Raw genomic sequence first — 24,822 nt, 5'->3', positions numbered from 1 at the left:
GATATTTGTAAGAACTTAATCATAAGAGTAAATACAAGAGCACAAGAAACTTAACAGCTAAATAACGCTTGATCATCACTGCACATTATCTACAGAGTAACTATATGCAGAAAGGGGGAATTTAAATATTGAATTTATTAACACAATATTTTTCAGTCAGTATTTGATTGCAAGTTCTCAATTTCTAGGGTATCAAAAAAATAACGACTTATAACATACTTTCAATCGTAATTTTTTCCGCTTACATAAAATACCAGCAAGAATGATTGATAGATTCGTCGCGGTCATTGAATGGTCATTTATGACTACCACTATATCCATACTGGATGAAACCTTGGATGATAAAACTATGATAATAAAAAAAAATTAAAAAAATAACTTCTTGAATTTACGAAACACCATCAAGCCATGAGAAGTCATAGAAGGAGAAGCGAATACTAGGATCATGTTATTCCATGCGTACATGCTGTATATTATGTCTATGGTTTGATGTGGTTGGGGAAAGTTATTGGTCATCTTACGGAATGACATCTATACTAAAAGAATGTTATTATGATCATGATGATTATAAAGGCCAATTGTTTAAACAAAGCAGACCAGGATAAACATGGATGGGGCCAATATACTTCTGCAGTTTTACGAAATTCTATTTTACAAATTTACGATTCTTTTGCCATAATTACTTTAATATATCTCCCCACCAAGTTTTTAAATTGTAATACTTTTTTTTCGTGACATCATTTTATCAATATACATTCCATTACGGTTTCCATGTAGCCCTCCCTCCTGGCTGCTATTGTTTCAAGCAGTTTCCTGCTCATTATACATGTTATAACTGGCCACGGCATTTTTGTTTATATACCCAACTCGCTATTTTACATGTTTTATTTATGATACCGTTTTGAGGCTTATACATTATCCATTTTTTTTTCGACTGTCACACAAATGTATTCATCTTTGCCATTGTTATTGTATGAATCTGTTTATTTGTAATTGATCTTGAATATAATGCAGAAACTCCTGCAAGAAATAAAAAATAAAATATTGATTCCATGTAAATATTCGAAAGAATTAAGATCATACTTTTAAATGATAGTTAGTGTTTTTGCTATCTTTATTTATATCACTTTTCATTTGGCAGGCGGCAAAGAGATTGCTCCCATGAAGTACCATTCTAGCAGCACCACCCCCTCGTTCACATCTCATCATCCCCGTTGCTAACTCTCTCTTTATTTCTACATTGAATATTGGTATTTAGCTATAGATCTTCAACATCAGTGGGCCTTTATCTAACATGGGGCAGAGTGCCCCCCCCCCGACAGAATTTGATGATTTTTAATTTCTTATTTTTTATTTATTTGTTCATTTATTTATTTATTTATTTTATTTTATTATTATTATTTTTTTTGGGGGGGAGGGGTAAGTTGTCATATACCCCCTCCTGAAGTAGTTTTTTCACGTACGCAACTGCACCCTCCATCACTTTAGTCTCCCCTGCCACCACGACCCCCCCCCCTTCCCCTCTCCTATACTTGCTCTAAGTTCCCCCATCCAGCCCCTACCACATTTTCCTTGCCAATTTAGAAATGAGGATCTTCCCAATCATTTACCTGGGCAGTCCAGCTTCCTCGCAGTACTTCAAGAGCGCCCTTTGGGGTGGGGTAACGATCACACCCCCGAGATCGAACAGGACCACTTTCTTATCGCCCATATCCGTCGCCGTCGTCGTCGACATCGGCATCGAAGAAGATGTCTGCTTTCCCCTCTTCCACTTCAGGTGGGAGCGCAGGTAGGAAAAAACTTTTCGGAATTTTCTCTTGCTTTTCCGGCAGTGGAGGCAGACGGCGTCAGGGACGGTGGGGATTTCTCCGACTTCTAGCCGGGCTCGATCGTCAACTCGAAACTCCGAATCGATGTAGGTCGGATCAGATTTATATATCAACATTGTTATCCAATTTAATCTTATCTATGATAAATGAAAAATATCAGCATTTCCAAAATACTAGATCCAAAGTTGAACCAGCAGAAGATGACTTTGATGACTCCACTTTCAGTCTAAATACGGGTAGACAAATATCCCAAAATATGAGCACAATCGCAAAACAAACATTGACGAGACGATTAAAAACAAGGTAATACATCAAGTTCATCCGAATGTTTTGTCCTTAATTTAGAAATCCTGCGCTAAAAATGTTGATCAAATATACTTGAACATTGTCGTGATTGTGTGCAAACCGTATTTATAGAACATTTATCTGAGGGTTAACTACTGTGCACCCGTTCTCGTTGATAACAAGTCTGGAATAAATTATTGATTCGCTGGATGATTTCGTATGGCTAGCGGTTGAGGGCAGTATACCAGAGTACAAAACTCAAACTAACGATACAATCCCACTAGTCTTGTATTGCATGCTTCACAGTGATCATGTTGATGCAGAATCATAAATGGTTAATAAACGTCTGAAGAAAAAAATAGGATTTGCTCCGTCTCCATGCGTGTAAGGGTTTGAATCTGCAGACTTAGCTCACTTTTGTCGCTTGTTTTGAGTAAATCAACTCTGAACTCTCAATAAATTCGGCCTAAATGTATATCTTCATTGTCATCGTTATAGGATCACGCTGGTAATCCTATATTTCGTATTGTAAACGTTTATTATTTCAGGATCATTTTTTTTTCGAGTGGCTATAATATAATTTCATATAAGTTTATGGTCTCTCAGTACGTCGCTCTTCACTTGGATCTATTACGTTCAATCAGAATTCATGCAATAAGGTGTTTCATTACCCTAAAATATAAAGTGTGCCAGCTGCCACGTTATGACTCAACGTAAATGTATTTGCTTTGTGAGAATAACCAAATGACAAGCTTATTTGCCAAATGGATCCATTTAGATATGTTTTGAATTTCTTGTCACACCCTGTAATACTTATAATGTTATATTTTAAGCACAGAATGTGGGAATTAAATTACATTCAAGCTGAACTTTAATCAGCCGATTTAATTCATATTTATAGTAAAAAAAAATACATAAATTATAATTACGTGCTATATACTGGAAATTATAATTGTCATTTTTTGAGAAGCGTTCTGCTTATGACAAATGTGAATTTGTTTTATTGTTCAGTTTTATTTCAACTTTCACCCTTAAATTTCTTCTTCTTCTTTGCAATTAACTCATTTCAAGTTGAACACATTCTACAAATCTTACTTATCTACCATTAGTTTGCTTTCCATTCCTTTACTTTTATTCTTATTTCCAATTTTACTCCTGCTTTTACTTTTGATTTTAAATTCTACTTTCATCTTTTACATTACTTTTGCTTTTATTACTATTATTTTATTTATATTTACTTTTAATACACCGTAGAGGTAGTTTTCTTTTTATTTTTGATTTAATCTTACTGTAAGTTATACTTTTATCTTTATTTCTTCTACTTTCACTTTTACTCTTTGATTTTGATTTTACTTTTACCTTTACTGTTCCTTTTTACATAATTATTAAACCTTTATACCTATCATGTTTGCTCGTTGTAAAACGTAAAGATGTACAGTTCTTATAAATCTGAAAAACAAAAACGCTATTAAATAACATCATTTTTATTAGGTAATTTTGTTGGGGGCTGATTTTTCTCCCCTTGTCGCTACGCCATTGCTTCCGTGAAGGATAAGAAGGTGTGATGGTGATGAGTTGCCTGCGGTGACTGACGGGGGTGTCGATGGATGGAGTGCGCTGTGTCCGGCGATTACAAACCCCGTAGCTTCGAGCATGGTTATATCTTTAATCTCAAATCGACACTTGATAGCTCAATCCCCTTTACCTCACAAATATTCCTTCCAAAATAATCTTTCTAAAATAATCATGTTCCATAAATGCACAATCATCAGAAACTTACTGTCGTAAAGGCGTGGAGTATCTTCCTTTCCATTAAGTGTCAATTTTCGTGTAATATTTTGTTTCCAATAGTAATTGTCTTAAGGACATAATATACATATTACATTATATAGTAGACCCTGTATGTATTAATGTACAGACAGGATTAGTGAGTGTCCCGGCAATCAATATGTCATATCAAGATTTCGGATGAATGGTGAAATACAAAATTACAAGAATTTCAGCAAAGTGAATGGAAATTTTACTACAGGATGGCTTTAGGGCTTGGCCCGATGTAACAAGAGTTATACTTGTGACAGTATTATTGGCAATGTATAAGTAAACAAGCATTTAAAAAAGAACAATCATCGATTTTAGTTTTTCTATTTGTTTTCATGTTATATCATTTATTTACACATAAAAAAATCATCCCAAAAATCCTGAAAGATCAGTATAATTATACAATTTTAAATTGGATTAATAAAAATGTTAGTCTCCAAGCACTCTGTTATTTGTTCAATATTTTAGGGGTTGCATATTGTTATTTGAAAATAAAATCTATAGGGTGTATCACTGCACTCTTAAAACAGTTGGGCATAAAATGCTCAACTTTTAACCAACCATGGGCAACATAAGGTCCACACAAATACTAGTGGTTAAAATCTGTCCAAAACGAGTAAATTAACTAATAATCGGGTAATAAATTTGCTCAATATTATTGGATAATAATTGCCCAGAATATTTATATATTACCAACACAGTGGACAGTACATTTAAAGTGTTTATCAGTGGCGTACAGATAGGTTGTTGACAGAATATAACGCATTTTCAAACAGTCAGTCGATCGGAGAGACAATGTTTTCCCCTCGACCACATGGTCCATTTGTCTTGTTTCTGTTACGTTACAGAAGTTCAGATGTACATTCACATTAGCAAAATAATCACCCAATTCCGAAGGGTAGTAAACTAGGTTTTAATTTTCAAATGAATTCAATGATTTGTAATGGTTGAATCATATTAATAACTTTCAATAAGCACACTGTCAACAAGATGTATCAAGGACTTAGGTCAGAGAGGTTAATGACTTCACAATTATCATCGTTGCAGACATTTTCTTCGACACATTACCATCCCAGACAAGATCTTTGGTTAAATATCATTTATTCAACAACTTCAGCATGTTAAAGAAAGCTGTACGTCATTAAAAATCAGCCGCCTTTCTTTCCGTTGATATCTAAAGCAGTTATACGAAATTATGTATCTGTTGTACAAACAGTCGTTAAGAGCGATTTGTATCATTTCCTATTAGATCACACCTCGGTGTTATCAGCAAGTATAATCATTGCTATATAAGTAGGCCTATTTAGTTTTGACTTCTCTCTAATTATATCCCAGTTTGCGGTTAGATATGCAGACATCTTCGCTTGCAAACTTCTGTCGCGCCCCTATAAACTTTTGCAAAGGTTGGGGAAAATCCCTGCTCGCTGATACTTTAATCTTCAAGGGTTTTTTTTGTTTTTATTGTAAAACAATCCAATCTAACTTGATGGTCATTCGTAATCGTAATTATAATGAACATCTTACTGGATAATTCTGCAATCAAGACTCACATTAATTTTCTTTATTTTTGTAATGGGGTGTGGGTACAATATCACAACGTTATTTCAGTGATTACGGCGGTACGCAGATTTTTTTTTCCTGGGGGCAAGACGCATAGAAACATTTCGAAGATATTAAAAAGTGGGGAGCGAAGCGCCCGAGTTTTTCTTGGGGGAACTTTTGTATGAAGTGAAATTCAAGGATTTTATGCAAACATTGAACTTTTGTGAAAATTTTCAGTAAAAAAGGTGTTCAAATTATCTGGGGAGCAATTGCGCCCCCCCCCTCCGCCTTGCAACGTACGGCCATGCTACTCAGTGAAACCAGGGTGCGCGAGTATCGATGTACGGTTAATATATTATTATAGTAAATAGTGGTAGTAAAAAACGAGCTGTGATTGGCTGGATTTGTACCACGTGACCTCCCTTCAAAAAGTTATATTGTACATATGTACAATATAACTTTCGATTTTTGGATGGCAAAATCCATGATGGGGGGCTTAGATTAAGGAATCTATTTACTATAATAAATAGTGAACGTTCTATCATACAATATTACTGGACTATATGAACTCCAAATATAAAATTATCCCTCGTGCAAGCCTATTTCACCTCGGCCTTCGGCCTCGGTGAAATAAACCTGCACTCGGGATAATTTTATATTTGTCGTACATATAATCCAGTATATTGTACAATAGATTGTACACTATTTATATAATATAGGAATAGCCAGTGGCGTACCGCGGGTCACCAGCAAAAAATTTGAGCCACATAGTGGGCGCAAGAAGCGCCCTTGATTTCTAGGTACAGCAGGTATATGCCTACTAACCTAGTACAGACATTGGAAATGTATCTTATCGATCAAATAATACCAGTGCGAGCTGAAATTATTGTTGATATTCAGCCCTTAAAAAGAGAGACTATAAGCAATTTTTTTGTAATCATGATACGTACCTGTCTTATTAAACAAACAGTTCGAGCGCGAAGCGCGAGCTGAAATTTTTGTATACTTTTTGTATATATTGATCCCAAACTGGAAAATTATAAAGACCAACATTAGGAATTCACGAAGAGCATACATATCTTACCATAGTCATCTAATGCGAGCACCGTGCGTTTGCTGATATTGTTAAAACCATGGACCTACTAGAACTATACCTATTTTTGTAGTCATTGTACTCATGAACATGATACGTATTTCACTAATCAAATATTTGGTAAAGGAAGTTGCCTCTACAGCTCCCAGAAATGTTTTAGAAAACTTATAAGTTAGCTGACATATGAATCGACCAACTGTTGGTTAAAACAAGAATGGAATGTAAAATAAATTCGAGTTTGAACCAATAGTTGGTCGGTTCATTTTTTCACCAACTCTGGAGTTGTTTAAAAATCTAACAACATATGTATACCTTCTTCCAATGTGAATATACACCTGTTACAAGGCATCTGCTCAAGCCAATTTGAACTCTTCAAAGATTGTTCTCAAATTCATGTATATTGAGAATGGAGGCTAATCAAATTAGGAGTGTGGTGCTGGGCATTATGATAAAGATTTGGGTAAAGACTAATGAGAGGGGTGATCAAAATGGGAATATAATGGGTAGTAAATTCAATCTGTTTCTGTCACTCCTGTAGGCACTTGGCAGAACAGCTTTCTGCTACATAGCTGGTATAACCAATTGAATTTTTCGTCTAAGTTATTCAGTCATGTTGGCTGATTTTATGTAGATGACAGAAACTACTATCGGGCCATTTTTTCATTAAATGTGGAGACAATGGCAAAGCAAGGATTCGAACTCACATCATCCGATGCTCTGGCCGCTAGACCACAATCATGACCCATCAGATCACACGACATTAGATTTCACAATCGAGAAGGTGCACTGGCATATGAAGTGGGAGGATTTGTTGTTGTTGTTGTATTTTTTACATGAAAAAAAGATCCTTACTTAAAATGGGGGGAGGAGGGTTCTCCCCAACATTAGAAAAAGTAAAAAGACTTCTCCCAGGGGACAGAATGAAAGAGAGAGAGAGGGGGGGAGACAGGGGGACAGGGGCAGAGTATTGCCTAAGAATGCTCATGACCTTATATACAAAATGGATAAAGATGGAGCTAATACACAATGGGAAAGATAGATAGGGTTTTTCAAATAGTAAGTAAGATAGAGGAAGTAGAATGATTAAAAATTAAACAATTATTGGTTACCATGGTTACAGGGCGAGTTGATCTGATAAAGATAAGAGGATGAGAGCATATTACACTGAAGAGAAGAGAAAGAGTGAGCGAGTTGAAGGAGAAGAGTAAAAGAAAAAAAGCAAGAGAAATTGTATATAAGCGTGTATGAGAGAAATCATGTACAGACTGTCCAGCAGAGCTCCATAGGATCTAACGTCCGTCCGATAGAGATCTAAAGAGGACCTGGACCTAATCCCAGGGTTTCCTGAACGCCACCGAACGGGGCTACCCTCCATCCTCTTACCCCCTTAAACAGTAGGGTCATGCCTAATTGAATCAACCCTCATGCGCGGGCCACTTGCGGTCAAATTTAAAACAACCATGAACGCATTATCGCATCTATTTTGCATCCATAGATTAACGGTCCTTATCGCCTGCCAAAAAAAAGAAAGAAAATGAAAAGAGGTTCATTTTCCAATGACACGTGTAATCATTTTTTGATAGTAATCTCATACTTGCATGGATCATTGACATGAATGTCATCATGGTCATGGGGAGCTCTTTCAGAGTCAAATCATTTTTTTTTCAAGCAAACTTTATAAGGCATGGTTGGCTGTTTGGGCTTGATGGTTCAATTGATATAACATTGTTAGCAGAGCAATCTCAGTTTCCACTCATAACTTTTATCATTTATTAAAAAAAATCTTCGTATCCGATTGACCAAGAGTAGATTTGTCGATGAAACATCACTGAAAGCAACCTTCATGATACACTCACCAGGTTCGCTCACCTGAAATAGGGAAAGGTGGGATATAGGAGGTGAGGTATATTCTAGAGATATTACAATACAAGTCAATTTAATTATTTTGATTAGCATTTATCTTAAAATCAACACCATCTGTAATTTGTTTAAACTTTTGCCGACCTGTGTACACACATCTCATTCTTCGATGCCTTCTATAAAAATCTATACTACTATCATGACTATTATCAGCATGTTGGGTCCCTGCTACAACGACACGGTCAATAAAAAGGTTGATGATGATGGCGAAGAGAATCACCAGCAGCCATTCCTAAGTATCAAGCTGATGAGGATAAAGATCATAAAGATTTAATTGGTCTAATCTAACATGGATCCGGGCGGCCGGTGACGTTGAACTTTTGACTTGATCCAAACCATCATGTCTATTTCAGTCTAGGAAATCATTCAGGCGCGTTTCTCTTGCGGTGGCTTTGAAATAACGTTCCTCCTCCCGAAAAAAAATTTGCAACATCTTCGTAGACCACTTATTGGGGATAATAACGGGGCATGCCATCTTCTTTCACGCATGGATCCAGTTGAGCTCGATTTCTCAAATCCGCAATTATTTGGCGTTGATGCTTTAAGGGATTGGCTTAATCCGTTTCCAACTGGACCCGGATAGTTCCTTTACAAAAGCCTATGGGAATTTACAGAATTCAGTGGCCAATGGGTTAAAGAGAGGAACGACACATGAAGTTCATTAAGAAGGGGAAGGAAAACATTCATTCCTTAGTCATCAAAAACGACAAACCGAATAACCCCTGGTGACGGTAAAGTGAGTAAATAAATTATGATTTGATTCATAAGAAGTGTCAATCCAACCGTCGAGACCCCTATCAAGTTAAGCTTCATCACACATAATACAAACAAAAGTTGAACGGGTTTCTAGACTAGAAAAAAACAAAACAAGAGCTGTGCAACTACACACAGTTAAGCAATATTGTAGAGACCCCTGACGTACAGATGGAGGGCCTGAAGGAAGGCCGAATCCCCCCCCCAAAAAAAAAAAATGGGTGAAAAAAAAAGAGTCTCACGATTAAGAAAAGGAAAAGGGTAAAAAGGAGGGTTTTTTTTGGGGGGGGGGTAAGATATGATCGGCTTCTCTCACTGGGGACGTTTAAGAAAATCTTGTCACACACTCCACATGTCCCTCACTTTTGAAGGATCATTGCGTTACTGATAGGAGCCACTATCGTACATATGTTTTCTCCTGGGGGGGGGGTAAATAAAATGATTATAGCAAATGGAGAACTTTCTAGGAAATAACACGCAGTCATAAGACATGTTAGGGGAAACTCAGGCAAGGCCTTCCCTCTAAAATCAAAATATTTATTTAATATGACTACCTGAGTCGTCAGATGTTTGCAACTCATCGTCTATCACATTTCTTACTTACTGCATTCTAGCCATAAATATCTATTTTCTAGTCAGATGTCACCAGAAATTAGTCAGATGTGATAATACCAAACATCTAACCTTCTCGTGACTTTTTTTTCTACAGTTTAGTATCTCCCTGGTTTCAGAATCAATGACTATTTTACTTTTATTGCGTTCGTTGAAAACGACGACGGATTACAGCTTCCCTACCCCCCCCCCCCCCTCTTACTCTTACTGCTGAAAATAATATACCTTTGTGTGTGTGTGAAGTTATATTGATGATGATGGCATGAAAAACATAGACGTGCATTTGTTTGTTGTGGTTTTTTTTTCATTATAAGGCCAACAATTACGAAAGTAGTTAATGATCAAGAATACATACAGAGAGAGGCAGAGAGCAAAGCGTCATTTGGCCAAGCGTCATTTGGAGGGATTCAATTGCATAGTTCTACATAAATCAGGGGTGTTGGGGCACATATTGAGCGTTGCCAAATTCTCTGAAAAAAGGCAATGATGGATAAGGTTGGAAAATTTCGGGGGGGGGGGAGGCATCCCCTCCTTATCTATGCATAAAGTACGCACGTGTTAATGGATTTGGTACGGGTTTGACGAAGTGTAGAATACCACCCCCCCCCTTGCAACAAAACATAGCATGTTGTCTCATTGAATGGGTGCCGATCGGGGGGGGGTGTATGTACCCCCAATTTATCACCCCATTAAGGTCGAGCATCATATTTTAACATAATGAATCATATAACAAGTATATAACAAGTATGTTCATAATAATATTATTATTATGGTATCATTATTATTTCTATCATCATCATCATCATCATAGTAATAATAGTAAACAATAATGATTATCATCGTGATGGTAGTGATTCCCATAATAAGGGACTCATCAATCACGTGGTGAGGGTGAGAGATATATCTTCACATTTCAGGTGAGGAAATGGCGTGTGGTTATCAAATGTAACATTGATAGTCGTATACACGCATCATGACCCATTTTTTACCACTCTGAATTTACTTATGTATATTGTTATTGAATGAATCCATTCCTTCAGATATTAGAAGTAGATAGATAGAGAAATTTTTAAAATCCATGATGAAATAGAAAAACATGCTATTTTTCAATTATTATCTTTTTAAAATCTACCCCTCCCCACAACCAAGCACTTGGGCTGTACGTGCCCCGTTTATGTGCACCCTTTGGAATGTAACTTAATTTTTTTTGTCAGTATACTTTCTCCCGATTTATGATGTAAAGTAACTGGAGAACATATAAAAGAAATGAGAATTAAAATTCAAAAGAGTGTACAAAATAGTAATAACCCTGAAAACCGACAAAAATTCTCAAAATGTCTCATTTTCAGGTCAATTGAAAAAGACATCTCTCGCTTCGAGCTTACATTGATCTCGTACATGTACTTAGTCCCGTTTTAGAAATGAAGCTAATTTGTACATAAAACTGTAGTCTTAAGGACTAGCCTCTCTGATGTGGGGCGTAGGGAGCATGGAAGAAAAGGGTGAATTTGAATATATATATATATATATATATATATATATATATATATATATATATATATATATATATATATATATATATATATATATATATATATTATAGATACCATGTCCAAATCTGTCCAAAAATTAGGTTTTGCATTAGAAGGTCAACATTTTTGCTCGCATGCTTCACTCGTTCGTTGTTTTTTTTTTTAAATAAAGTTGGCCTATTACGTCACGTCCGGCCCTCGAAAAAATTTAGACTCATTACGCAATTGCCCTCCTCAAACTAACAAAAAATCCCTGACAGAGAACAAAAGTTGGGTCAGTCATCCCATGGTCATACGCAGCGGTGGGAGCATAGGGCAGTTACCCCCCCCCCCATTGAAAAAAAAATGAATAACATTTTTTACTGAAACTATTCACAAAATGAACCATAGAATGCAAAAGCGCCCCAATGGCAAGATCGGTCGCTTCGCTTCCTCACTTTCCAGTCCCCCCCCCCCCGGAAAAATTCTGCTTACGACCATGGTCACCCCCCCCCCCCTCCAACCATGAACACAAATCGACACCCATGTCTCATCGAAAACATACATTTACGTTTCATTTGTAGAATGATATTTGAATGGATGTTTACATTCCAAATGAGAAGGTGACATGAGCACGCACATATGCTTTCTCAATAGGCTCAGGAGGACATTGTAATCATAATTGAACATCGAATGCGATAGAACAGGAATGAAGTCGAGTGGGGTCATAATGCTGTTCCAATACGTTTTCCCATGCCTTTATGAAAATCCTACATAAAGCGTTTCGACAACATTTATTTTCATCCGACTGGTTGTCCGATCTGAAAGCTTTCCTTGATTTTAATTGGCTGAGAAGCACTGTTCCTATGACAACTGTCGGATAAAACGCCCCTAAAGTCCCTTCATAAAACACTCCCCAGAACAACTGGGCGTTGTGGCGTGCGCATGTAATCCAAGCTGTGGGGGAAGTTACAAATTGATGCAGAGGTTCGAGGTTCGAACCCTGGTCACGTCTTTCGGATGCTGACATTAAAGGTCGGTCCCAGACGTAAATAATCATATCTGGGGAGTGTTTCATCAATATTTTCATCCGACCAGTTTGATCTGACATCTTTCAATGATTTTGATTGGCTGAGAAGCTCCTATGGTAACTGTCGGATAAAATTGGACTTGTCGGATAATACGTCTGACAAGTCCTTTCATGAAACACCCCCCTGATTGATACACGTCTGACAAAATTCAAATGCACACTGACACACTCCCCAGACCATTCGAAGGTCCATTTGGCCTATAATTCTCCATTCACAATATGCAAACGCGTCATCAAGTTTGTGATTATTATCGCACAGCAAAAACTGTGGTGTTAACCGGTATACATACAGGACCACACCAGTTATTTTACACCGGTGTTAGATTGACAGTGTTAGTTAGTTTAGCACCTCTAGGTGTTATTATAACACATTCGGTCGTTACATTTACACTCTCTGGTGTTATGTTCAATCTGTAGGGTATAATTTTAACACCTCAGGGTGTCAGTTTTTACAGTACTTGGTCAATATTACATTTGAAGAAGCAAAATTGATTTGTATTAATCCCTTTGTTACAATGAAACTTTGATTCTAGGAATTAATTTAACAATCTAACGTTCGTGCCAAAAATTGCAAAATTAGGGAGGTTTCGCCCAGCGGCGACTTCCAATTTATTTATGAACTAAGCAAAGGTCTTTGTCGAAACTTGGTGAGGTGGAACAGCAGGTTTGTCCTAAAGAGCTGAAGATAAATTGCAAACATGTCATTCATTAAGAATCAAGGACTCAACTGATATTTTGATTCACCAATTTTCGACAAAGACTTCTGTTTTGTTTTTGTTTGGAGTTTTTTGTCATGACGGGTATTTGACAGTGCAGTTTCTCTGTTCTTGAGTCCTTCGAAAACTCCCTAATAATTATGTTCTAACTCATGACATTATAATCCACAGAACTTACTGTGTAGTACGTGATTGATAATTTGCATTCATCAGTCCTACAAAATTAAATTTATGCTTAAAATCACAGTCGTCGTTTACCTAAAATACAGGCCATTGACTTATGGTTTGCATTTACTTGATCTGGGCACCCATGAATGGCAAAAATATCAAGTTCGAATATACGATGCAGCCAGCATTTCCTAAAGTTTATTTCGAAAGATGAGTGCCAAAACATTTTATAATGACGTGTAGCTGGAATCTAAGGTTAAACCTGAAAGATTACTATGATCAAAAGGAATCAATGACGTGGTAGAGGAGCAATTAGATCGATTGGACCAATGTTCGATCGGGTTTACTTGAGGTGCGAATGCTTCTGGAAATGTTGGCAAGGGTGCGCTATCAAAGTCATGTCTGATGAAGTTATTGTTTGCTGGCAGATGGGTACCAAGGGACTCCAAAGGAACAGTCGGGATAGTATCCCGGTCTTGGTAATGACATCGCAACATTGTGTCGCATATGGACTGGGGAATGTTAAGATGGGGTTGCCGATGAGCAGGAGGATGATGAGGATGATGATGACAAGGGTAGTACGTGCCATAGCCATCATTAAAATAAGGCCGATTATCAGAACATAGATTGGTTGAAGTAACAGAAGATACCTCCATAGTTGCAGTAGAAGAGTTAGAATGGTAAGTTGGTTGCCTTTGGCAATCTGCAAACACCCGCTCATCTCCCCCGGCTACGTCTGACCATTCACTATCTTCATTGACGGCGTCGGGCCAGTAGTCAATCATCTCATGAAAGTCCGTCGTCGGGAGGAGCCAGTCGAGCGCTGCAGACGTTTCCGACGTCGACGACAGCGACGACGATGACGGCGACAGCGAGCAAGACGGTCCCGATACTATTGGGCCACCGCATATTTGAATGCCACTCATATCTGAAGAGACGGACGTCGAGATTCTCGGTTTCGGCTCTGAGAAAAAAGACGACGGTAAGTTTCGAGAGCGAAGGGGAATCTTGCGGCGATCCTGCGAATCCTTTCTTGGCTGTTCGCCAGCTCCTGAGCGTTTATCCAACACTTTCACATCGAAGAGCGCAGCAAGAGACCGATTTTGCGGTTCGGACCTCAACTTTTGTCTTTGATGTGTTTTACACTGTACACCTCTGGTGGTGATATGGGAATATGGGCACGATGGAGCTGCTTTTGAGGAACGAGTTCTTGTCTTCATAGTCTTACAAACATCTACACCATCTACCGTGTTGTCATTGTCTTGCTTTTCATCAAGTTCAATATCTTTCTTTTTCTCTTTCTTGCCATCTTCCACTTGGCAGGCGATATGTTTATTGAGATACTTCCGGTGGTTGACTTTCCTCTTTGACCTTGTTGGCCTGTCAAGGGCCAACTTGATGTCGTTCGAAGCCAGGTCTACAAACGCAAGAAGTTCCATCGTATCACCAACATGACCTGGGTGCGTGCATAAACTTGGCACTATCCCTGACATGATCGAAACCATTCAAACTGTCTTTTGAAAGGACCATTCTCTACAGATTCACACTGCCTTCAAACTTCATTTCCAACGATTGGTTTCCATGTTTTGATTTATCTTCCCTGTAAAATGATTTCAATCATTCAAGCTTATTGAAGAGATCATGTGAAAAGCTCGTAATTGGAATTCACCGTCGATACTGGCATCTTATTGCCAAGAAAAGGGGAGGTTCAATCTATCTATTCCACTTTTTGATTAAGATCACGCGACACTTTCACATTGAAAATTTCCTGTCGATGCGTTCTTCACCTTGTCGCTTGGAAGGGGGGGGGGGGTCGTTAGGGTCTTATCAAACTTCTTGATTAAGAAACCTGTAGACACTCAGTTTGACGTCCTATTCGAGGAATACTTAGAGGTCCACTTACGACTTGCATTTTTGGCACGACCTGAACAGAACTCGGCAAAACGAGGAACAAAACGTCACCATATTAGTTTACTTTCCTATATTTTTTGTTGGATAGGTGAATCAGATTGCCATTCATCCACTTTTTCTTTGAAGAAGCATCTGAAAATAATGACAAAAGAAAACCACGGGTAAAAGATGTTCTTTAAAACGCCCATAGCCATTAAAAAAGAGGTATGAATTTATGTTTTATGCCTAAGGAAATTAAAGGGGGAACCAAACACTCACATGTACCCCCCCAAAAAAAACCTCATAAATAAATGAACAAATACAAATAAATAGACAAATGAAAAATATAATTAAGTATATAAGTAAACAGTATTGTAGTAAATAAAGAAACAATAAAAATGGATATTCTTGTTAATGAAATAATATAACATGTGTAAGTAGAATAACAGAAAAGATAAAAAAAAAACAATATTACCAAATAACAACTTGTTAACGGCTTTAGTCAATAAGATGTGTATTCAAGTGTATTTAAAGTTCTATTACACCCAGATGTAATTAAAAGAGAAAAGTTTTAGAGTTAATTGTAATACAAGCTTGCACCTTTCAGAAATTCTCTCTCCAAAGTATTACTATACTTTCCGAACCAGATCCTGCAGATGTCATATAAATAACCAATATTCGACAGTTCCATCATGGGTTGATCAGAATGTACTGATGTGAATATCACACAAATGCATTTCCGTTGAAACAACTTGATTAATCGAGCAGAATCGGAACCACCTCATTCATGCCATTGTGCAGTCTTACAAAGCTTGAAACTGTAAAATTTCCGATATCTAAATTTCTCTCAATTGTATTTGTAATTTACAATTTTTGGGGAGTAAGTTTGACATTCAATCTTTTCATTGATGATGGTTGAAAGAAATCCCCAAACTTATGAATAGTAAATACGTTCCTTACCTTTATCAAGAAAAAGTCCAATTAGAAATATAAAGCATTTCGTAGAATACGGAAATATATAGGTCCAATTATTATGATTGTACTGCCAATTGATGAACCTGGATATGGAACTCTGCTGTGTGATAATGTAATGATATAGTGTATCAGCAATATGAAAACCAGCAAAGCTTGGTCGTTGTCATGGATTCGTCAGTTATTTTAATTGTTTGTCGTGTGACAGGATCGCCTTTTATTAAAATGTCTTTCAGTTGTAGACACGGCGGAGGGGTAAATAATGTGCATTTATTCAGTGATGTTTAAGACGGAATTACTGACGGACGTCTAGTGCCAAGTGTCAATATTGTACTTGGGATATATTTTATTGAATGAACTTGGGTTATTTGAGAAAGGACACATAATGGCGGCTAATATTTCGATATGTGAGCTCAGCTTTTGTTACAACTAAGGAATAACTGCCGATGATTGAATTTTTATGAAGCATTCAACATTGACATGCTATGGGGGAAAATGGAAATGGAATGAAAATTCTTCTTTCTCTCTCTATCCCTCAAAGGCAAAATAAATAGAAAGTAGTATACTTGTAAATGTTCAGGCAGTTTGAAAAAGAGAAAGACTGGGATGAGGATATAGGGAGGAATCTGTGTGAGAGGGTGGGGAAGGGGTGAAGGAAGGGAAGGAGAGGCTCAGAGGAAAAAAAGAGAGTAAAGTATGGAAGAAAAATATGGGGAATGAATAGTCAGAGTATTAATGTATTTTGATTTTTATGGCAATCCCTCCCCTCTCATCCCCTATCTCTTTCCCTCTGTCGCTTCCTCTTCTTCCCCTCTCTCAACCCCCCCTCCCTCTACTTCTGTCGCCTTCTCTTCCTACCCTCTCTCGCTTTCTCCCCCCCCCCCCCCTCTCTCAGTGGTCATACTATGAGGCATATGTAATGCAACACTCTACATGCAAGATCACTGCCAAACGTCTCACTCACATCTTCATATCACATAACCATATCACAAACTAAACAGTACAAAATCTTTAATCAGATATCACTTTGAGATGCTTTTACCATTTATTATATAAAAAGACTTCTTTACTACAACATGATTTTCTCTGCTTGAATTATATACATATCATAACAGGCTTTGCCAAATTTTGAGGATCAAAACCACTGCTTTAAAATGTAAAAATATTTGGGGAAAAAACACACTTAACCATAGAAGTTTTGTTAGTAACTGTTCAATAATGATTTTGAAAATGAAAAGTAAGAATTAATGATAGCAAGCTTCGATGTGATCTTGGAATGTCGACAAAATTTGGTTTCGAATCTTTAACTGCCTTGTGGCAGACTTCCTTGCTTAGTAACCGATATATCTTTAACACAAATTTTCATGGTTTCATACAGGAATGTGACATCAAAGAATAATAACCCTACGAGTTCTACAGTATCACATATGATACCTAGTGAACATATGATTACCACACATAAGTGAAAATGCTTCATTCTAACTATATTATATAGCATAAAAACTCTGTTCTTCAACCTACTAAATCTTCATCATAGCAAACACAAAACTAATCTAGGAGTGAAACAAGTAGCCAGATGATAGTCTGAATAGCCATGATCACTGTAACAATGACACTATTTGCTACAACATTATAACATTCTCCTAAATCCGACTACAATTCCTTCTGAATATCTTTAATTTTTGTCTCAAAATGTTACAGCACAAACCCTGGACGGAATAGCCTCTATACATACAATATTACCGAAGGCACACAAGCAACAAAACATTGATAATTATACATGTATCTTATACACACATAATCTGCAATTTACAAAACACTGTCTATCACAAGATAGCTTACAATGCTTAACTGTAGTAGTACAAGAAAGACCAATTTGAACACAAAAGCATTTCAATTTCTCTTGATATTTAGATTGTATCACACCCGGAATCTGGCATACTATTTGTACAGCATGATCCTTCTCATAGAAAAATATATCTTTACACACCTACAATGTCATTTGACATTGTTGAGCTTACGCTCTAAAGAACATTTTTAACAAAGATACTACACCATTCGAGTTAATCTCCAGCAAACTCTGTGGAAAAAGGAATGGCAATGGGGTTATCCCTGGAATATCACCATTCTCATCAGAATGGCCTATATTAAAGCAAAGAGACAGAGGGGGAAGTAATAATTTCATTAGATTTATATAAAAATTTACTTTTTTCCTTCTTTGAATTCGATGGGTTAGAAATACTGGAAGTGATGAATGTAAATGGAGATATTATGTCAGAATATTTTCATCAATGTTGTTTATCTTCTCATTTTGTTTTAATTCACGTTAATATACCGAGTACAACAGAAATGCCATCACTCGCATATTTGACAGGATAAATCTAACGTTTGTACATGAATAAATTTTGATGTTAATGATGTAATCCAAAGAGTCCCTCAAAGTTTCCATGAATCATACATAGCTTTTATCGATGGACGAGAATTTATGCAGAATTCACACAGAATGCATTTAATTTCACATTTACACAACGAGCCAACTTGATTGCATGGAATACAATCCAAGCCCTAACTATCAATGACTGGATAGAATTTCGATTTGGCAAGCTGGACCTTCTTTCTGGCACTCTCCATATCTTTTCACACTTGCCAATCTACAACAATCTAGGGAGTTTAAATTGAAAGGATTTGACCAAAACTAGGGGGTAAAAATCTGAGCACCATTCCCCATGATAACCCCCCCCCCTTATGATTGACAACAGAGTATATATTCTTGGACTTTATTTAGAAAAATTATTGTTATTGTACTAAAATAACTCCTAGATTAATTTCTTAAAATAGAAATATTCGTAACCCTGAAGCCAATACTAATGTGTATTGACGCATATCAACCTAAATTTAACCCAATGCACCATGAAATCTGAATTTAATGTTGTGCTCGATGGGGAAAATAATAAAAAAGGTCCATTGCAATGTTAAGTATCAAATTTGTGACCTTACACCATGCCACAACACATGCCATATCAGCAATATTTCATCTTGAAGTAATATTTCATTTTAAATTCCAACATAATAATCACTTTATCATAACAGAACAAAAAATTTCAGCCTTTTGCTGGATACACTCAAACAAAATTTACAGATAAGAAACAATGCAAATCTAAATACAGAATATAATTTGAGCAAACACAACATTAACATATCACAGCAAATTTATACAGGCATAATATTTGATTTGTACAATAATTGAAATTCATATTTATGACTCGTATCTGATATTCAATCATCTAATTTAAAGAAATCAAGATAATAGCAGACATCCCAAAAATTTAGGATTTTACAAAAAATTGAGGAAATTCGATTGCGGATCCACCAAAATATTTTAAGATAATGAAAAAAAAGAATATTGCATTTGAGCAAGCCAAACCATGCTTTGCTTCAGCCGTTATGACTAAAACATAATATCGTTCAAAATAAAAGTTGCAACTGCAGTTACTGTACATAATTCAAAGTATATATTTCAAATCATAGAACAGTAACACCATGACAAAACTATAAAGCTAGGTAGGAGTATATATCAACTCTATCTAAAAGAAGAAAAGTACTCACTGTGATTAATCTTTAATTTCATTCGGTCACTTTGAATTTATGCTATTTCATACAAGAATTGGTCAATTTGGCCAGATTTGGTCATTTAAATTTCAAAACTCTGTAATCACAAATTTTTCAGTAGTAATCTAATACAATGTACGTGATCATGCATTAAAAATATTCAAATGCTGTAAAAACACTTACCAAAACTAGCACCCCTGAAAACATAAATAACATGGCTGAATGTATCATTTTTTAATACAGTAATGAATGATGTGACCATGGCTTCAATAACTAATAACATCTAAAAATTAATTTGTATGCAAAAACTATTCTATTTGATTTTTAGTAGAAATGCATGTGCATAAAACCTATTCAGCTTTAATTTTGAAAAAATATGCATGTTCATGATTCCAAATTCTGTATTTTGTAAGAAACATAACATTTGTGCTCACTCCAAGTTTACATCAATTTTTGAAAACCATCTGAACTTCTGAATAATGTCTTGTCAGGGTAAGTTTCCCCTTCAAATAATTTGGTATGCGCTTGCTAATCACAAACACCCAGATCATTCTAAACAATATGAAAAAATGATTATAAAAAGAGAAAATACTTATAAAAATAAGCTCTACATTTCTAGAGATAAATAGGAAAAGACTTGCACTTTTGAGAGTAAATGTACATGGGAAATCTTGCACAGAAGTGTTGGAAAAGCAGCCTAGAAGCAAATAACTCGCAGCCTATTGGTTCAAAATCAATCAAAAACATATTCACGTGAAATTCAAAATAAAGTCAGACTTTTGACTCTGAAATATGTTACATGATATAATTAATTGGCCCGTATTCTAAAGTCAGATTTAACTTAGACCATGGTCTAACTCTGTGCTAAAATTATGGGAAGACAAAAGTGTCAACATTTTCATTAAGTTGTATGTTTCTTATGATTACTGTGCTCTTTCCTAATTCATCGATGGTGAAGACTATCGTATATTTTTACTTCCTAGACAATTATGAATGATTTGAGAGCCAAATGAGCTGAAATATTATATCTCTACTGTTAGTGATTTATGTAACAATTGGCTGTCCATACTTCAACCACAACTTTAAACCTAAGTTTAAGTTAAACCAGACTTCAGAATACGAGCCCATTATATTCAAAGAGAAGTAATGAATGCAAATAAAACTTCCATTCTAAACTATATTATGTGTTTTTTGTTTCCTTATATAAGGGCATGCAACAGCCCCCCCAACAAAAAAAAAACATTAATGATAAATACAGAATCCAAGGTGCCAAACTTTGAAAAGAGAAAAGAATTTTCCAAGGTGAAAATAGATACTTTGAAGGAAAAAATTTATCACATTAAAGAATGCATGCTACAAAACAAGAATGAAAGTCAAGGTACACAAATAAAGTCTGATATGTAATTAGAATGAAAGATATGTCTAGCTACAATTTCTCCTATTCATAAGATATATCAACTTTTTTTTAAAAGATGATAGAAAAAAATTATGACTTATTTGATGTAGAAATGTTAGGATTATCACTATGATATTGATTTGTCTGCATGTTGACCAATTTTAATGAAATGAATATATTGTGAGAAGAAAATATTTTTTCTTCAACAAATAACAAATATCCAGCAATTGAAACATAACAATAGGAAAAAAATACGTAAAATCTTGGGCTGGTGCAGACGGCCCTAATGAGCTTCCTTTTCATACAGGTGAAGGAGCAAACCTATGCCATCTTGGTCTCAATAAATATAATTATTTGAAACTATAATTCTAAATTGTAAACATTATAATTTCCTTTTCAAAGGCGTTTCGATATCGGTCAGTGCACCATCGTGGTATTGAAACAATGTCCTAATATACAGTAGGAAACATCTCTACCTCACAGCCATCATTAGTGATTCTAAACCACTGATACCAGAGATGGCTGCAGAGTAGACTAAACAAGTACAAACCTGCCAGTCAACTTACAAGAAAATAAATACATGGGACAATGTCATACGTCCCATACGAGTGCTTGCCTATTGAGGCAGATCACTAAACAATGATAGAATATCTTGCCTCATATAGGGGACGCCATGTCTAGGTCTTATTTGCTCGACAAATAAGAAATGCTAGCTTGAATGGTGCAAATCGGAATTGAAGTATGCTTGAAAAGCGTCCAGCGCTGGATAACTGTTTACTAGGAATCTCAATGATTTTCTCGATATTCAAAATATGTTTCATCCTTTATCTACAAACCTTACACATCAAAGGTAAAAACTTTGAATCTATTTCTGTACATAATGTTTTGTGACTGAATTAACAGTCAATGACCAAGAAGATCATTAAATTGAAGGTAATGTAAAATGTGATATAAAAACTTGATAATTATAAAAAACAAAAGCCAGCACCCAAATCATATTCTGAATAAAAGTGATGTAGTATTCTGAAAAAGGAATTTCTTTTAACAAATAGATACACTGTGAAGTAAAAAAAATTTAAATCAGAAATAAGAGACAAAAGCACCAATTTTGAAAGAACAACTGTTCATAAAGACAATTTCGTTTAAAGACCATGTACTTTAAAACACAATTGTAAGAATAGGCATCATAATTTCAAAATCAACCTGCATCCAAATAATAATCTGAGTAAAGTGACTCAGTAATGTGAATACAGATTTTCTTTTAAAAGAACGAAATATTAAGGGTGAAGTAAAAAAAAAAAGAAACAGCACCTTTCTCAACGAATAACTGCTCATAAAGACCATTCTGATTAAAAAGACTTGAATACCATAAATAATAAAAATAGAAATGATGGCTGATAATCTTTTATAATCCAACTTTTCCAGGACAAATGAAATGATCAGACTTGGGAGATTAAACAGAATTAAATTTTGATGCCACAGGGATTTCCAACAACATCAGGGGGGGGGGGGGGGTGGAGGGGGTATTTCATGAAACAAATTTTGTTACAATCTACTGCAAATCCTTGAATCTGATTGGCTAAGAGCAAATTAGTCGGTGAAAACCACTGACAAATCTTCATGAAACACTCCCCACTTGTGCTGCTGTCAGTGTTGAAGCATTCGTAGACTTCTCATGAGGGCGGACAGCAGAGCGGCCATTGTCTGGGCTTTTCGGAGCAGCTGTTGCATCCTGGGATCACTCAGAGGCTTCCCATGAGCCTCGCTGGCTGCTGCAAGGGTAGCAGCAAAATTTCTGGCCACGTCTTCCACCTGCAAGCAGAAAGGAAGTCATCTATTATTACGATGCATGCTGTCATGATGTACAAGATTGATAGCTTACATGCCTTTATAAGTGCGATAAAAGAACGATAGGGATAACATGGCTTCTTAACCCTAAAAGGCCCAGGGGGGGGGGAGGATTCCACCCCTCTACATTTTTCACCATAAATTTGCGGCGCAAAATTTTTCAACCACGCCACTCCCTGACTTTTTACTTTCTAATCATGCACAAATTTGAGACCAAATTTACGATGCCCAGGTATGCAGTTTCAAAATTACCCAATATTATGTAAGTGCAAGTCAGACCCAAAACTGCTCAAAAACGTGAAGTCATGTACAAATCCAATGCAAATTGGGTATTTAGCCCAAATTTATAAATGTATCATTATTTATATTTCAACTGATTAAACTTATTTAATCTTGACTTGTTTATGATCAAGTCTGCATCAATTTCCATTGAAAAAACACAATAAAATACATAAGAAAAAGTTGTGATACTGTTAGAGGGGTCCAAATGAACCAGCTCTTTTAGGGTTAAATGGCAATAGTGCAGTGCTAGGAAATGAACCTCTAACCTCAGGTCAACCACACACTATCCACTATAATTTTGCTGTGAATTGCCCCCCCCAAAAAAATAAATAAATAAACAAATTAAACAATAATGATGGATGGATGCATAGATGGATGGATGGATAAAAAAGAAAAAAAATGAAAGTAATAAATGACTTATAGAATATTAATATTAAATATAATTAATCTAAAAAATAAGAAAAAACAGAAAAACTAACTAATGCATTATTTCAAAGAGATCATATCTAAACAGAAACAAAACTAAAAGGATACATTAAATCAACTGTATGTGTACCTTCCATTTATTCCTGGAAATATACTCATTGAAAAAAGAAGAGTAGAACTGTGGAAGTGACCTACTTTGCATCAACCCAGTGTTATAAACGGCGATTTAACATTTCCTTAGCATATGGACTTTATTTTCCCCTTTATTGGACATGGACGGTCCTGGATATTCCATGAGTCAACAACAACAGTTTCCACTAAAATTTGATTTCACAAGAGCAGCTCATCAATACATCATTCAAAAGTCATTTATAACCATGCAATCATGTCAAACATATTAATCACAAGGCACAATTTTCATGCGAAGTCTGTTTTAAAAGCATTGTCATACCGCCCTTTCACACGGTTCCAACATTGTAATTTGAATGATGACTCCAATGATAAATAATTTTAATAACATATTTTTTAGCACGTGTGAAACCAAACTAGAATCACTAACGCTAATCACAAATTCAAATTCTACTCCGGATGTGAATTCCACTTAAGTTTCACTCAAATTACGGTACAAATATTACATCTGAAAGGGTTGACCTCCAATCACTTTTGAGGGGTGGAGCGTAAGTGACCTTTCAAGCACTTCCGTAGATAAGACAATTATTGTCATGCACTCATTGTAGTTTCTTTTTGCGATGCAGTGCTTTGATTGGGTTTGATTGACAAGTCACCAAGGACACAATACCGCCTTCATGAACGTGTGAATGGTACAATGATTCTAAAGACGAATTGGAATCTTCAATACAATGATGATTCAAAATTCTTGTGTGAAAAGGCCATCGTCAGGCAGGAGCACTTTTTCTGCTACTTCCTGGCTAACTTTAAGAGAAATCGAGAATGGAATGGGGAACTTATAAATTGGAATGTACTTGAATAATGCCTATAACCTGATAAATAATACCTAATGTTGGTGCTTTTATAATGAATGGATGCATGGACGGACGAAAT

At 36.0% G+C, this 24,822-nt stretch overlaps 2 protein-coding genes across 4 annotated transcripts in view; both read right to left on the bottom strand.

The window, feature by feature from the left end:
- Nucleotides 1–2,299, bottom strand: part of LOC121428539 (bifunctional epoxide hydrolase 2-like) — a 64,732-nt gene extending 62,433 nt beyond the window's left edge. For both annotated transcript variants that reach the window (XR_005971810.1, XM_041625314.1), the window contains exon 1: nt 1,611–2,299. Coding sequence is in view for 1 of the 2 variants with exons in the window: in XM_041625314.1 (XP_041481248.1) it covers nt 1,611–1,945 (335 nt within the window). In the remaining variant the exon portion in view is untranslated. The remainder of the gene's footprint in view (nt 1–1,610) is intronic.
- Nucleotides 2,300–21,328: 19,029 nt separating this feature from the next.
- LOC121428346 overlaps nt 21,329–24,822 on the bottom strand; it is an 81,692-nt gene continuing 78,198 nt past the window's right edge. The window contains exon 17 of one of the 2 annotated variants that reach the window (XM_041624964.1): nt 21,329–23,016. In XM_041624964.1, coding sequence (XP_041480898.1) covers nt 22,852–23,016 — 165 coding nt within the window. In that variant the 3' untranslated portion in view covers nt 21,329–22,851. The remainder of the gene's footprint in view (nt 23,017–24,822) is intronic. The other variant, XM_041625027.1, reaches the window with a different exon arrangement.

The sequence above is a fragment of the Lytechinus variegatus genome, chromosome 1, assembly GCF_018143015.1.
Source record: "Lytechinus variegatus isolate NC3 chromosome 1, Lvar_3.0, whole genome shotgun sequence".
NCBI lineage: Eukaryota > Metazoa > Echinodermata > Echinoidea > Temnopleuroida > Toxopneustidae > Lytechinus > Lytechinus variegatus.
The sequence above is the reverse complement of the archived record's forward strand: the minus strand, read 5'-3'. Positions and strand labels throughout refer to the sequence as shown.